Source organism: Gymnoscopelus microlampas (assembly GCF_963454915.1).
Source record: "Gymnoscopelus microlampas genome assembly, chromosome: 24".
Lineage (NCBI taxonomy): Eukaryota > Metazoa > Chordata > Actinopteri > Myctophiformes > Myctophidae > Gymnoscopelus > Gymnoscopelus microlampas.
Window position 1 is genome coordinate 2,130,797 of NC_139961.1, and position 13,699 is coordinate 2,144,495.

Below are 13,699 nucleotides of genomic sequence, written 5' to 3' on the forward strand. Positions count from 1 at the left end.
TAGTGGGGGTCCCTGCTTCATCTCTCTCTCTCAGTTAGGGGGTCCTTGGCCTGAAAACAACAAGATCCTTGCAGTAAGGGACAAAGTAGTTGAATTAACCGCTTCAGCTCTATTTCAAATATAGCAGATCTTCAAGCTCACCACAATGTTGCATCACAACATGCTGTCAGCTTGCAGATCTGCTATTTTCACAATTTCTGGATAATCTTTGAATATATATTTTCTAGTATATATTTTTGTCTAACGTTCATACAGCAATGCATTGATATATTAAAAGTAAATGTACTTAGGCACTTTTATATACTTGAGTACTTTTAAAAGCATGCACTTTTGAATACTTAAATATATTTTTTTAAAGCAAGTACTCCAGTACTTTAACTCAAGTACACATTTAAAATGTCAACTTTCACTTGTAGTGTGAGTAATATTTGACCAGGAGTATTTATACCTTGACAACAGAGTACTGGAGTTGAGTACTTTAAGCTCCTACAAAGACAAACCAAAGCAACTTGCAGCTGTGAAGAGTTGAGCAGCAGCACCATCTACTGGTCAGAGTGTTACATTACATGTGTTTGGAGCTTGCTGGTTTCAGCCAGCTGGTACAATGGTTCCTAAACCTTTCAAATAATCATATTTGAACTGGGGACCCCCCAAAATAATTATATTTGAACTGGGGACCCCACAAAATAATCATATTTGAACTGGGGGACCCCCCAAAATAATCATATTTGAACTGGGGGACCCCCCACCCTGACAAGCACTTGGAAGTTGTAGGCATTACATTTAGTTCGACTCTGTTCCACATGATATTGTGAAAATATTCGAACAACAAGCTCACCGTGCCTCACATTGTTGAATGGACAGTTATGCTGCGCTCACAGCAGCTACAAAAGTTACAAAACTACAAAAGTTACAAAACTACAAAAGTTACAAAACTACACGGACAAGTGACGCAGAATATCTACCGCTGAGTCATGGCTGAAGTGTTTGCAACAACATGCTCCAACGTTATCAACAGGGACGTGCACAGATAGACTGTAGGTGCTGCTAGAGCACCTGCCCTTTGCCCTCTTGACCAGAAGTGCCCTTTTGGAAAAAAATTATATATATATATATATATTTTATTTTTTTCCAGTTTACAGCAGGGGTCTTCAACAGGGGGTCCGGGACCCCTAGGGGGTCCTCAGAGTTACTACAAGGGATCCGCCAAATCTTTATGTGATATATATGATTATTCTTTTTACCATAACCACTCGAAACCTAGCATCCCTTTTCTGAGGAGAACTTCAGCCAAACATAGCAAATCTACAAGCTCACAACACCTTGCGCTGCGAGGCGTTGTGAGCTTGTAGATCTGCTATTTTTGGCAAAGAGGTGTAGGTGTAGAGGGAAAAAAGAGCAGACCAAGAAAACAAAAAAAAGTATATTATAAAGTATAACGTGAGAACCTGCCCCTCAAAATGTCTGTGCACGCCACTGGTTATCAAGCTTACGCCCTACAAGTGACAATATAAACAAACATAATCAGGCTTATTGGACTAAAGAACAGAGAACTGGCTGATGTGATGGAAATAATCCCTCTAGGAAGTGTGTGGACTGTGGAGAGGGAATGTGAGTGGAAATGGTGGAACAACACTAGCCTTAGATCAAGACTATCGTAGATGTATTTTATCGATTTTGATTTTTTTGTTTTATATCTACGAGAGTTTTAGCGCCTTTTGACTAAAGGAAAATCATTTACTGCACATTTACCTTTAAAAAGGCTAAATAACATCACAATACCTGTTTCAAACTGAAACACATTTATTATTTTCAGAATAAATAAATGAATAGGCTACATTTAAAGGAGAAATCCGGTCATTTTAAGTGTTATGTTTGATGTGTGTCAAATCACTTACCAACGTATAAATGAAAATCGCGTAAATCCACAGAGCCCCCTATCGACCCCCACCGTTGTCATTGTAGGAGGATATAGAATAGCCCAAATTCGCCTATTTTAACCAATGCAAAGTCTGTTTTTTTGCTTCTAGTACTCATTGTTGAGTCCCATGATAATGTAACAGGCGCTAAAACTCCCGACAAGCTAACGGCTAATAACAAACGAGCTAACGCTGGGGCTGCTTATCTCTCTGAATGGCAGCCCCAGGTTGCCAGGTCGGGAGAGAAACCAGCAACCAGCATTAGCTCGTTCTGTTATTAGCCGTTAGCTTGTCGGGAGTTTTAGCGCCTGTTACATTATCATGGGACTCAACAATGAGTACTAGAAGCAAAAAAACAGACTTTGCATTGGTTAAAATAGGCGAATTTGGGCTATTCTATATCCTCCTACAATGACAACGGTGGGGGTCGATAGGGGGCTCTGTGGATTTACGCGATTTTCATTTATACGTTGGTAAGTGATTTGACACACATCAAACATAACACTTAAAATGACCGGATTTCTCCTTTAAATCTGAGGCACATAAAAAGTTCTCTCTCTCTCTCCCCCTCTCTCTTTTTCTCTCTCTCCCCCTACCTCCCTCAAAGCCGGAACACATCCATGTCATTTTAAGATTTCTTTGGCTATTCTAAAGATCTACAAGCTCATAGCGTGGCACAGAGTGCCACACTACGAGCTTGTAGATCTGCTATTTTTGAAACATCTTGAAAATATGTGCAAAATCTTTCAATATATATTCTACAACTGTCTTCTTTTTTGGAAAAAAAACGTATGTTGCTCAAACTTTTTCATGTCAAAGACCCCCAAAATGATATCTATTTGGCCGCGGACCCTCATCTCAAAATATGTTGTTCCAGGGACCCAGAAGCACAGATCGGCGTTAAAGATGTTCGCTTTCAAACATATATATATATATATATTCAAAGATTTGCACACATTTTCAAGATGTTTCGAAAACAGCAGATCTACAAGCTTGTCTTAAAGAAGGTTACACAATTTTGTCCTTGTTCATCTTTGTTTATCTCTCTTCATTAATCTGTAACTATATCAAATATATCCCTATGTATTATTGTTATAAAATAGAAGTGTATTATTGTTATAAAATAGAACATGTATTATCGTTGCTCCTACGTCTTGGTGCCGCCGCGACCCATGATGGACTTCTTCGTGTTTCTCTCGGGTTTCAAAAGCATTATGTAGCACTTGGGCGCAAACAGCGCCACCAAGAGGCCAAAGCTAGACGCCAAGATGGCAAACACCTCCACCACGTCGGCGTATTTGCCCGGAGAGCTGACGTACGCCGGGACGAAGGCCGTCCACACGGCGCAGAAGACCAACATGCTGAACGTGATCAGCTTGGCCTCGTTGAAGTTGTCCGGGAGATTCCTCGCCATGAACGCCAGCACGAAGCTGAGGAGCGCCAGCACGCCGACGTAGCCCAGCAGCACGGCGAAACCCACCGCCGATCCCACCGCGCACTCGTAGACGATCGTGTCGCTGTGGTACCGCGTGTTCTTGTGAGGCGTCGGCGAGGCGACCGCGAGCCAGGCCGTGCAGATTATGGCCTGGATGGCGGTGAGGGCCAGGACCGTTCCTCTCTGCTGCGCGGCGCCGAACCACTTCACGATGCCCGCGCCGCCGGGCTTGGAGGCCTTGAACACGGCCAGCACCACCATGGTCTTCACCAGGATGCACGAGACGCACAGCACGAAGCTGATGCCGAACGCCGCGTGTCTCAGCCGACACGTCCACAGCCTGGGGTGTCCGATGAACAGCAGCGAGCACAGGAAGCACAGCTTCAGAGACAGCAGGAGCTGGAAGCTGAGCTCGGAGTTGTTGGCGCGCACCATGGGCGTGTCCCGGTGGTAGACGAAGACGCCCAGGACCACGGCGCAGCAGAGCGTGCCCAGCAGAGACACGGTGGTCAGGGAGATGCCCAGGGCCTCGTGGTAGGACAGGAACTCCGTGATCTTGGGGACGCAGCGGTCGCGCCGGGCGCTGGACCAGAAGTCCTCCGGACAGACGCTGCACTCCGTGGAGTCTGACGAAGACACCCAGGGTTCAGTGGTGGGAAAAAAGTACTCGGGTATTTTACTTAAGTAAAAGTAGCCATAGCACAGTGTAGAAATGATCTGTTACGAGTGAAAGGCCTGTGTTCAAAATGTTACTTGAGTAAAAGTACAAAAGTATTCAAGCATCAAAATTAACTTAAAAGTACCAAAAGTAAAAGTACTAATATGTTTGAAAATAGCCGATCTACAAGATCTGCTATTCAAATAGCCTATGCATAAAATAGGGCTAAAGTGGTTATTGTATGTTTTATAATGTAATAATTTATATCTGCCTCTGAGATGTAGTGGAGTACAAGTATTGAAAATAGGAAACACTCCAGTAAAGTAAAAGTACCTCAAAATAGTACTTTAGTACAGTACTTGAGTAAATAACACCAGGGTTAAAGGGACAGAGAAGTAAAGTATGGTCTTATAACGGCACAGCATCGCTACATCTTATCTTACTATGACATGAGAAAACCTCTGTCTACCATTCTGTCACTGTTGCCAAGTCTGCTTATTATAAGCGACTTTGGTCTTGTTTTTCTGTACAGTCAGTTTCTGTAAATCAACTTATTATCAAAGCATAGTATTCCATTGATCCACATCGGAACACAATCGATTGTTGGACGATGACTACTTAACACGGCAGCCGTGTTCATCGTCAATCAATGGATGGTGAGGTGGGTGGTGGTGGTGGGGGGGGGGGGGGGGGGGGGGGGGGGGGCGAGAACGCCAGATTTTCGGTTGAGAACCGCGGATGTAAACCAACCGCTGTCGTTGCTGATCTGTCCGTCAGAACAGGCGATGCAGTCGAAGCAGCAGACGGGTTCTCCTTTCCTTCTGGCCACACGGGTCCCAGGGGAACAGCTCTCACTGCACACCGACTCAGGAGGCTACAATAACAATGATATGTATGTTCATTATAGTCATGTGACTCAGGAGGCTACAATAACAATGACACATGTATGTTAATTATAGTCATGTGACTCAGGAGGCTACAATAACAATGATACATGTATGTTCATTATAGTCATGTGACTCAGGAGGCTACAGTAACAATGACACATGTATGTTAATTATAGTCATGTGACTCAGGAGGCTACAATAACAATGATACATGTATGTTCATTATAGTCATGTGACTCAGGAGGCTACAGTAACAATGTTACATGTATGTTAATTATAGTCATGTGACTCAGGAGGCTACAATAACAATGATACATGTATGTTCATTATAGTCATGTGACTCAGGAGGCTACAGTAACAATGTTACATGTATGTTAATTATAGTCATTTGACTCAGGAGGCTACAATAACAATGATACATGTATGTTCATTATAGTCATGTGACTCAGGAGGCTACAGTAACAATGTTACATGTATGTTCATTATAGTCATGTGACTCATGAGGCTACAATAACAATGACACATGTACGTTAATTATAGTCATGTGATTAATAATCATTTTAAATTGTATCAGATTATAAATAATGAATGAAACCAGCCAGGTTCCAGGAGAACAGCTGCACAGCTAAATAACAATAACCAATTTCAGTTTAAACCATTGATTTGCATTTTTACATTAACCACTTGAACACTAGAATCAAGTGTTCCGAGGCAACATTTGCAGAAAATAGTAGATCTGCAAGCTCACAACGCAAGCTCATTTTGCCTCTACACCGGCAAAGAGGTTTGGTATAGAGGAAAAAAAGAGCAAACAAGTCTATGAAGCTATCTATGAAATCTAGATATCTGGTCTGGTTTGTTTATGTTGTCATAGTGACGTGGCCGTGGTTTGTTTATGTTGTCATAGTGACGTGGCCGTGGTTTGTTTATGTTGTCATAGTGATGTGGCCGTGGTTTGTTTATGTTGTCATAGTGACGTGGCCGTGGTTTGTTTATGTTGTCATAGTGACGTGGCCGTGGTTTGTTTATGGCTGAGTGAGAATGACGTCAGAGGTCCGCCCGCACGCCCTCTTATTAGCCAATTTTAATATAATAGGATCTGTAGTGGGGGGTCCCTGCTTCATGTCTCTGTCAGCTAAGGGGTCCTTCCTCGTTGAAGAGCATTTATTTTAGCATGTATTTGAGCTAAAACAGACCTTGGTGGATTCAAAGCTCCAGAAGATCATATCGTCGTCCAGGACGAGCTCTTCGTCACCGGAGGCGGACATCCTGACCACGCCCACACTCCGGAGCTTGACGCTTCCGTCGGGAAGCCACGCCCAGTTCATGACATCATAGATTGGTAGAGGATCGCCGTTCTCATCAAATGATACATGATCACCAGCTGGCGTGGTGAAGCTGACCTTCTCCAGGTAATGCACGAGCTGGAGACATTATGGACATGAGACCACAATAAAACATATATGATAATAGTGTAAACAATATACACTATATAGAGCACTTTTTTCCCCAAACAGCAGGTCGGGCCCATTTGTGGATTACGGATCCAGAATTTAGGAAAGAAAAAATAGAGGGATTTTCACTTGTGAAAATCCCTCTATTTTTTTGTTTCCTAAATGTTGTCATTATGTATTATTATTTTAAATAATAATACCACAACAATGCATACATTTTCATGAGTTGAAAACAAATTCAAACATTTTTCAAAAATAATTTCATGAATAAAATTCAATTTAAAATGAAGAAATTCCCTAAATTAGAAAACAGATCTGCAAACTCAAAAAGATCTGCAAGCTCACAACGTGGGTCCCGGGGTCAAACGGATTTCTCTTAACCCATTAAGACCTGGAACTGTGTCATTTTTAGATTTGAGCTACAAAGCATTATTTTACACTTTGGGCTATTCAAAAATAGCAGATATACAAGCTCATAGCGCGGCACCGAGTGCCGCGCTATGAGCTTGTAGATCTGCTATTTTTGAAAAATTGTGAAAATGTGTGCAAATCTTTGAATATATATATTTTTAAAGCGAACATTTTTAACTCAAATCTTTGCTTCTGGGGGGTCCCTGGAACTAAATATTTTGATGGGGGTCCGCGGCCAAATACATATAATTGTGGGGGTCCTTGACATGAAAAAGATTGAGCACCACTGATACAGAAACATACGTTTTTCAGAATACTGTTGAGATTTAGGAGAATCGGCTTCAGGTCTCAATGGGTTAAGAAAGACTGATGTCTTGAGCTAAAGACTTTGGGAACCACTAGAGCCCTGGAGCCTACATGAATAATCCACCTGCCATGGCTGTACGGTGGTGAGGCCGGCACAGCTGTGCCCGGGGAAGGGCCCTCGTCCCGGGGCACACTGCAGCATGTCGTGCAGGGCGTGGGCCATGGCGTACACGGCCTTGTACACGTTGTACTCGGCCCGGAGGTCGGACACGTCCAACAGGGCCGTCTCGGCCGCGCCCAGGTCCTCTAGTCCGCTGCACACCCTTCCTCCACCTCCACCTCCACCGTCCACCCAGCCTGGCGGGACGGGGGCAAACCTGCACCCAAACGTGTGCTCCCAGAACTGCCTCACCTCCAAAAGGAGAAACGACACCATGAAGTCTTTAATAAGCATGAATAAAATACAGTGTTACAGTACAGTCATTTCCATCTGCTCCCCTGTTTAAAAAACTATATTTACTGTCTATCTATGATATTAAGACAGTCCAGTCCTGTTCTTTCATCTATAAATGCACTTACCTTTCAAATATGCTTCCTACACCTTTTAAAGAATATTTTAAGACCAACTCACAAGTTCATAATCATAATACTAGACAATCTGACAATCTCCATCCTCCCTTCAGCCGTACCACACATAGTCAGTTCTCCATTAAGGTCAGAGGTTCTTTACTCTGGAATACACACATACTTATTGCCAGCTCCTCATCTTCACTCAGTAACTTTAAACATAGACTGAGGGCCGGCCTGATGAATCAAGCCTCACACACACACACACACACACACACACACACACACACACACACACACACACACACACACACACACACACACACACACACACACACACACACACACACACACACACACACACACACACACACACACACACACACACACACACAGAACTGCACTCAAGGTATTTGTGTTTGTTATGTCTTATGTTTGATTAGTATGTTTAACTTTATTTTTGTTTAACTACTTGTTTATTATTTTTAGGTGAGAACCTTTATAAGCCCTTTATGGGTTTCCTTTTCTCACCTGCACTTATTTCTGTGTTGTTTTAATGATGTTACTTTTGTTCTGTTTTTATTGTGCGAATAAATAAATAAAATAAAAAAATCAAATAATTTCCTACTAAACGGTGTCAGCTCCAAAGCTCCCAACAAAACTCTGCTGCCCGCCTGCTCACCAGGAGCCATGTTGCACCACCTCACACTAAGTTCAAACTTAGCCTAGTTATAGCTTAAATGGCTTTTTAAAAAGCCATTTAACACATTTAGCCGGGAAAGTATCTGTCATTTTAGATTTATTTGGCTATTCAAAAATAGCAGATATACAAGCTCATAGTGCGGCACCGAGTGCTGCGCTATGAGCTTGTAGATCTGCTATTCTTTTTTTAAATGCGAAAATGTGTTCAAATCTTTAAATATGTATATATTTCTTTAAATATGTATTAAAAGATTTGCACTCATTTTCCCAATTTTTCAAAAAATAGCCAAAGAAATCTAAAATGACGGAGACACTTGCCCGGATTGAATGTGTTTAAGCTATAACCAGGCTAAGTTTGAACTTAGTGTGAGGTGAGTTCAAACTGGCTCCCAGTCAAACAATACATTTCAAAACACTGATCGCCACCTACAAGACTTTCGACAGCCTGGCTCCCCCCTACCTCCCTGACCTCCTTGAATAAGAAACAAACCTGAGAAGCAGGCCCCCCCTCCATTTAGAACGCACTCCCAGCTCACATCAAAGCCTTTCAATTCCAATGTTCTCCATGCTTAGTTTTTAGCCTTTTGACTGGTTTTATTTTTCCTTTATGTTTTCTTTCTTCGTTTTGTAAAGCGTCTCTTAAACAGTCAATGAGATGTAAACAGAGTCACTAGGTTACTGCCATGGCTGTAGTCAGGGTCTTAAACAGTACATTTAGATGTAAACAGAGTCACTAGGTTACTGCCATGGCTGTAGTCAGGGTCTTAAACAGTACATTTAGATGTAAACAGACTCACTAGGTTACCGTCATGGCTGTTGTCAGGGTCTTAAACAGTACATTTAGATGTAAACAGAGTCACTAGGTTACTGCCATGGCTGTAGTCAGGGTCTTAAACAGTACATTTAGATGTAAACAGACTCACTAGGTTACTGCCATGGCTGTAGTCAGGGTCTTAAACAGTACATTTAGATGTAAACAGACTCACTAGGTTACTGTCATGGCTGTTGTCAGGGTCTTAAACAGTACATTTAGATGTAAACAGACTCACTAGGTTACTGACATGGCTGTAGTCAGGGTCTTAAACAGTGCATTTAGATGTAAACAGACTCACTAGGTTACTGCCATGGCTGTAGTCAGGGTCTTAAACAGTACATTTAGATGTAAACAGACTCACTAGGTTACTGCCATGGCTGTAGTCAGGGTCTTAAACAGTACATTTAGATGTAAACAGACTCACTAGGTTACTGCCATGGCTGTTGTCAGGATCCTCATCATCAGGGTGGAGTCTCAACAGGAAGTCCTTCAGTCCCGGGATCTCGGCGCGACGGACGGCGATCCCCAGGGTGCCTGTCAGGTACGGCATGAATTCAGGAGTCAGGAAGCCGGGGAACGTGGCCCAGGCGACACTGGCCATCCACTGCAGTCCAGTCAGGTTCTGCCTTATTACCTGTGTAGTTCAACACAATACACTATAGTTCTACTGTAGTCCAGTCAGGTTCTACCTTATTACCTGTGTAGTTCAATACAATACACTATTAGTTCTACTGTAGTTCTGTCAGGTTCTGCCTTATTACCTGTGTAGTTCAACACAACACACTATTAGTTCTACTGTGGTCCAGTCAGGTTTTGCCTTATTACCTGTGTAGTTCAACACAATACACTATAGTTCTACTGCAGTCCTTTTGTATACCATTAATTTGCAAGAGGGCGTGTTAAGAGTCAGGGAGATAATGCAATTAATGTAGACACTTATTTTGGGTTGTGTTAACATACATAGGGACATATGAGTTATATGAGGTTACTTCGGGACACACACACACAGACTCCACCAGCGGTGGAGTAAGGACATGAAGATACAAAGATACGTCTGACATTTTTGTAGATCTGCTACAACAGATACAAATAAGTTGAGCTGGTTTCGACTTCAGACACAAGTATCTGCCAGTGTCAACGCAGCATAGGATCCCCTGAGCCTTGCTAAACAACTTGAATACAGCATGTCTCGTCAAACATGCAGAGGAAATCCAGGGAGTGAAGCCATCTAGCGTAAACACTGAACACAACAAAACATGCCAAACACATCATTGGCGGTGAATGAGTCAACAGTTAATGAACATTTAACATGAACATACCTCGTCCATCATCTTCCTCATGTGTCCTCCCAGTTCAAACACAGCCACCACTCTGGCTGTAGAAGTCTTCATGACAGAGACGATCCTCTGCAGCTCTGCTGGGTCACCGTCTCCGGGCAGAACCTCTATGTAGGCCAGACAGGCCACACCAGACCGCTCCAGGTCAGCCTGGGAAGGTAGAACAACCAGGGTCAATGTTGTCGACTAAAACTATGACCACAAATGTTGGTCGATTACCTTTTTAAAGGAATAAAAAGTAAGCGGTAAACTATGACTAAATGGACTGACAATTTCGTCCAAAAAAAATCAAGACTAGACTAAAATGTTAGGGAGGGACTAGCCTCTGAAAATAGCCGGCTACTGTCAATGGCTTCTAATTACAGCATGGTACATCAACTGTCCAAGAAGAGACAGGCTGTAGTTTCTATTAGCTTGGATTCCCCACCGATGATGTCACTGGTAGGCAGGTCACTGTACTGTCCGCAGCCCTCCAATGAGACACAGAGTGAGTAGACAGACATGATGCCCAAATCTTTCCCCCTTTCTTCCTCATTATTTCAATCATCATTATATACAATCAATCATGTACAATAATGTGTTGCCGTACCTTTAAGGATCTGGCAGCGCTGCGTCCATAAGCATCGTCACTGACCACCAGGCCCACCCACGTCCATCCAAACCTCTTAATGATGTGCTGCATGGCTCTGACCTGATGGTTAAACAATGACCTGATGGTTAAATAATGACCTGATGGTTAAACAATGACCTGATGGTTAAAAAGTCTATTTTTCTCTGCTTTCTGTTTTGGTGAAAACAAGCCACTTTCAACTGCCCATAACTATGGAACGGAGTATTCTGACATCATGGACAGGTTTGTGTGCATTAGTACCTGGAAGGCGTCACTAGGGATGGTTCTGAAGAAGGAAGGGAACTGTTGACGGTCACTCAGACACGAACAGGTGGCAAAAAAACTGACCTGACAAATGTGCACAATATCATGTAATATATTCATTTATTAAAATACCTGACCATCAAAAGCATACATATATGAGTACAGATTTCTTACCAGAGGTACTTCGTACAGACCTAGTATAATCGACATGTATTTATATAAGTATTTAGTGCTGTCAAAGTTAACGTGTTATTGACACGTTAATGCACGACCGAATTAACGGCGTTAATATTCTTCCTGATCTGAACACTCCCTCTGCAGATCTAAACCAATCCGAGCGATTAGGGGGCGGGACGTTAAGGATCACACTGGCTTGGGACGCTCTTATACGGCCATCTCAACCAATCACAGCGAATGGAAAAGTAAACACGGAACCACGTTACAAGAAAAACGTTGGGTAAATAACGACACAGGCCTGTGTAAATACCCGAATGAAACACCCGTTGTTTCACAGCGGGATAATTTTACCACCTGGGGTTTACTACTGACATCTGTAGGACACGTTGGATGTGGAGACCTTTAAATTAACGGATTTGGATTGCTGAGGTGGAGCGCCACACCTACCCGCACGACTTACAGCACCCAAGCCGCGCTGCTCATACGCTGAGTTGACGGTGCCCGGGATCGAACCCATGACCTTGTAGTCTAAAGGCGAGAGCTCTATACCGACACAAAGGAGAATATATGTTACAGGGAAATTGGAGAACCAGGGAAATTGGAGAAGGAGCACTCGTTTTCACCGCCCCCCCCCCAAGCAATTCTGTAGAACCAACACAAGAAGGCAATCCCAACCACCGTGCACACACACACACGCACACACACACGCACTCATGCTTTCAATTTTGTTTATTGAAAGCATGACTGTTAAGATAATTTGTTTTAGTTTATCCCTGACACACACACACACACACACACACACACACACACACACACACACACACACACACACACACACACACACACACACACACACACACACACACACACACACACACACACACACACACACACACACACGCACCCGCACACACACACGCACCCGCACACATACCCACCCACCCAGACAAACCCACCCACACAGTGGGATCCATGAAAAGATCTATTCTCTCCCTATCGGTTTAAAACTCGGACGGCACTGATTCGACTAGCAGAGCATCGGCCGGTCGGCGCGGGCTCTCACGCCTGGAGGCGCTCGGGCACGCCTCCTTGGCCTCAAGCTCTGCTGATATTGTACAGATTACTTAACAGAGGTACTTGGTACAGACTTGTATTTATATTAGTATATATAAGTACAGATTACTTACCAGAGGTACTTGGAACAGACTTAGTATACTGGACATGGCGATGGCCTGCGTGGACGACTCCGGTCCCACCACTCCCAGCACCGGAGGGGAGCCTGCACAGTTTTCGTCCAATCGGACGCGCTCCTCCCTGCCGCTGACCAATGACACGGCGGCTTTGAAGCCGACGCCCAGCACGTTGCAGCAGGTGTCGAGGAGGCGGTACCCCAGAGTCACGTTAGGCAGGAGGGCGGGGTCTCTGTTGATCTCCTCCACGGCGAACGCCATGACCTGTGACCTCCTGAACCCTAGGACGTTAAATCTACACATACATTACTCATTAATATTACTAAGTACTCATTAATATTACTAATTACTCATTACTCATTACATACACTGTGTGTATCTTGCGCCAGTATAATGAAAAAGAATAAAGTCTGCACACTGGTAGTGGCAAAAAGCTCCAGAATGTATTGCTCGTCAACGTTTGGGCCTGTTCAGGCCTTCATCAGGACATATATAGTGGAAAAGGGCATACACAGAGGTTTATATAGGTACTACTATGCAATGATAGGCTCACCCCAATAGGGCAAGTGAGGTCACTGCCAACTCAATCAGGAGGTTGGCTAATGCATAAAGTCAAGAATATATGGAGATAAACAGTGTGTACCCATCCCAGGATCAAAGAATAGCAATAAACCAAAATACATTTAAAGTTTACCAAGATTAATACATTAGTTATAAATATATAGAATAAACAATTATAATCTCATGTCCTATGCTGCAGCATGTCACTGTGTTTGAGTACCTATTCTATATATTTATAACTAAATGTATTTTGGTTTATTGCTATTCTTTGATCCTGGGATGGGTACACACTGTTTATCTCCATATATTCTTGGCTTTATGCATTAGCCAACCTCCTGATTGAGTTGGCAGTGACCTCACTTGCCCTATTGGGGTGAGCCTATCATTGCATAGCAGTACCTATATAA

General features: G+C 43.2%; 2 protein-coding genes across 2 annotated transcripts in view; both read right to left on the reverse strand.

Annotated features, from left to right (window-relative positions):
• Positions 1–3,066: 3,066 nt before the first annotated feature.
• LOC311041044 (extracellular calcium-sensing receptor-like) lies at positions 3,067–12,992 on the reverse strand (the record flags this gene model as incomplete). The annotated part of the gene is made up of 10 exons (XM_084051480.1): positions 3,067–3,980; positions 4,763–4,886; positions 6,096–6,323; positions 7,195–7,482; positions 9,578–9,787; positions 10,473–10,640; positions 11,080–11,181; positions 11,362–11,448; positions 12,002–12,084; positions 12,758–12,992. The coding sequence occupies 10 exons, from the start codon at positions 12,990–12,992 to the stop codon at positions 3,067–3,069; spliced, it is 2,439 nt and encodes an 812-aa protein (XP_083907606.1).
• The window catches only part of LOC311041147 (uncharacterized protein), a 107,667-nt gene continuing 100,865 nt past the window's right edge, over positions 6,898–13,699 (reverse strand). Inside the window, exon 17 of the transcript XR_014600354.1 lies at positions 6,898–6,973. The gene's annotated coding sequence lies outside the window, so the exon portion shown is untranslated. The remainder of the gene's footprint in view (positions 6,974–13,699) is intronic.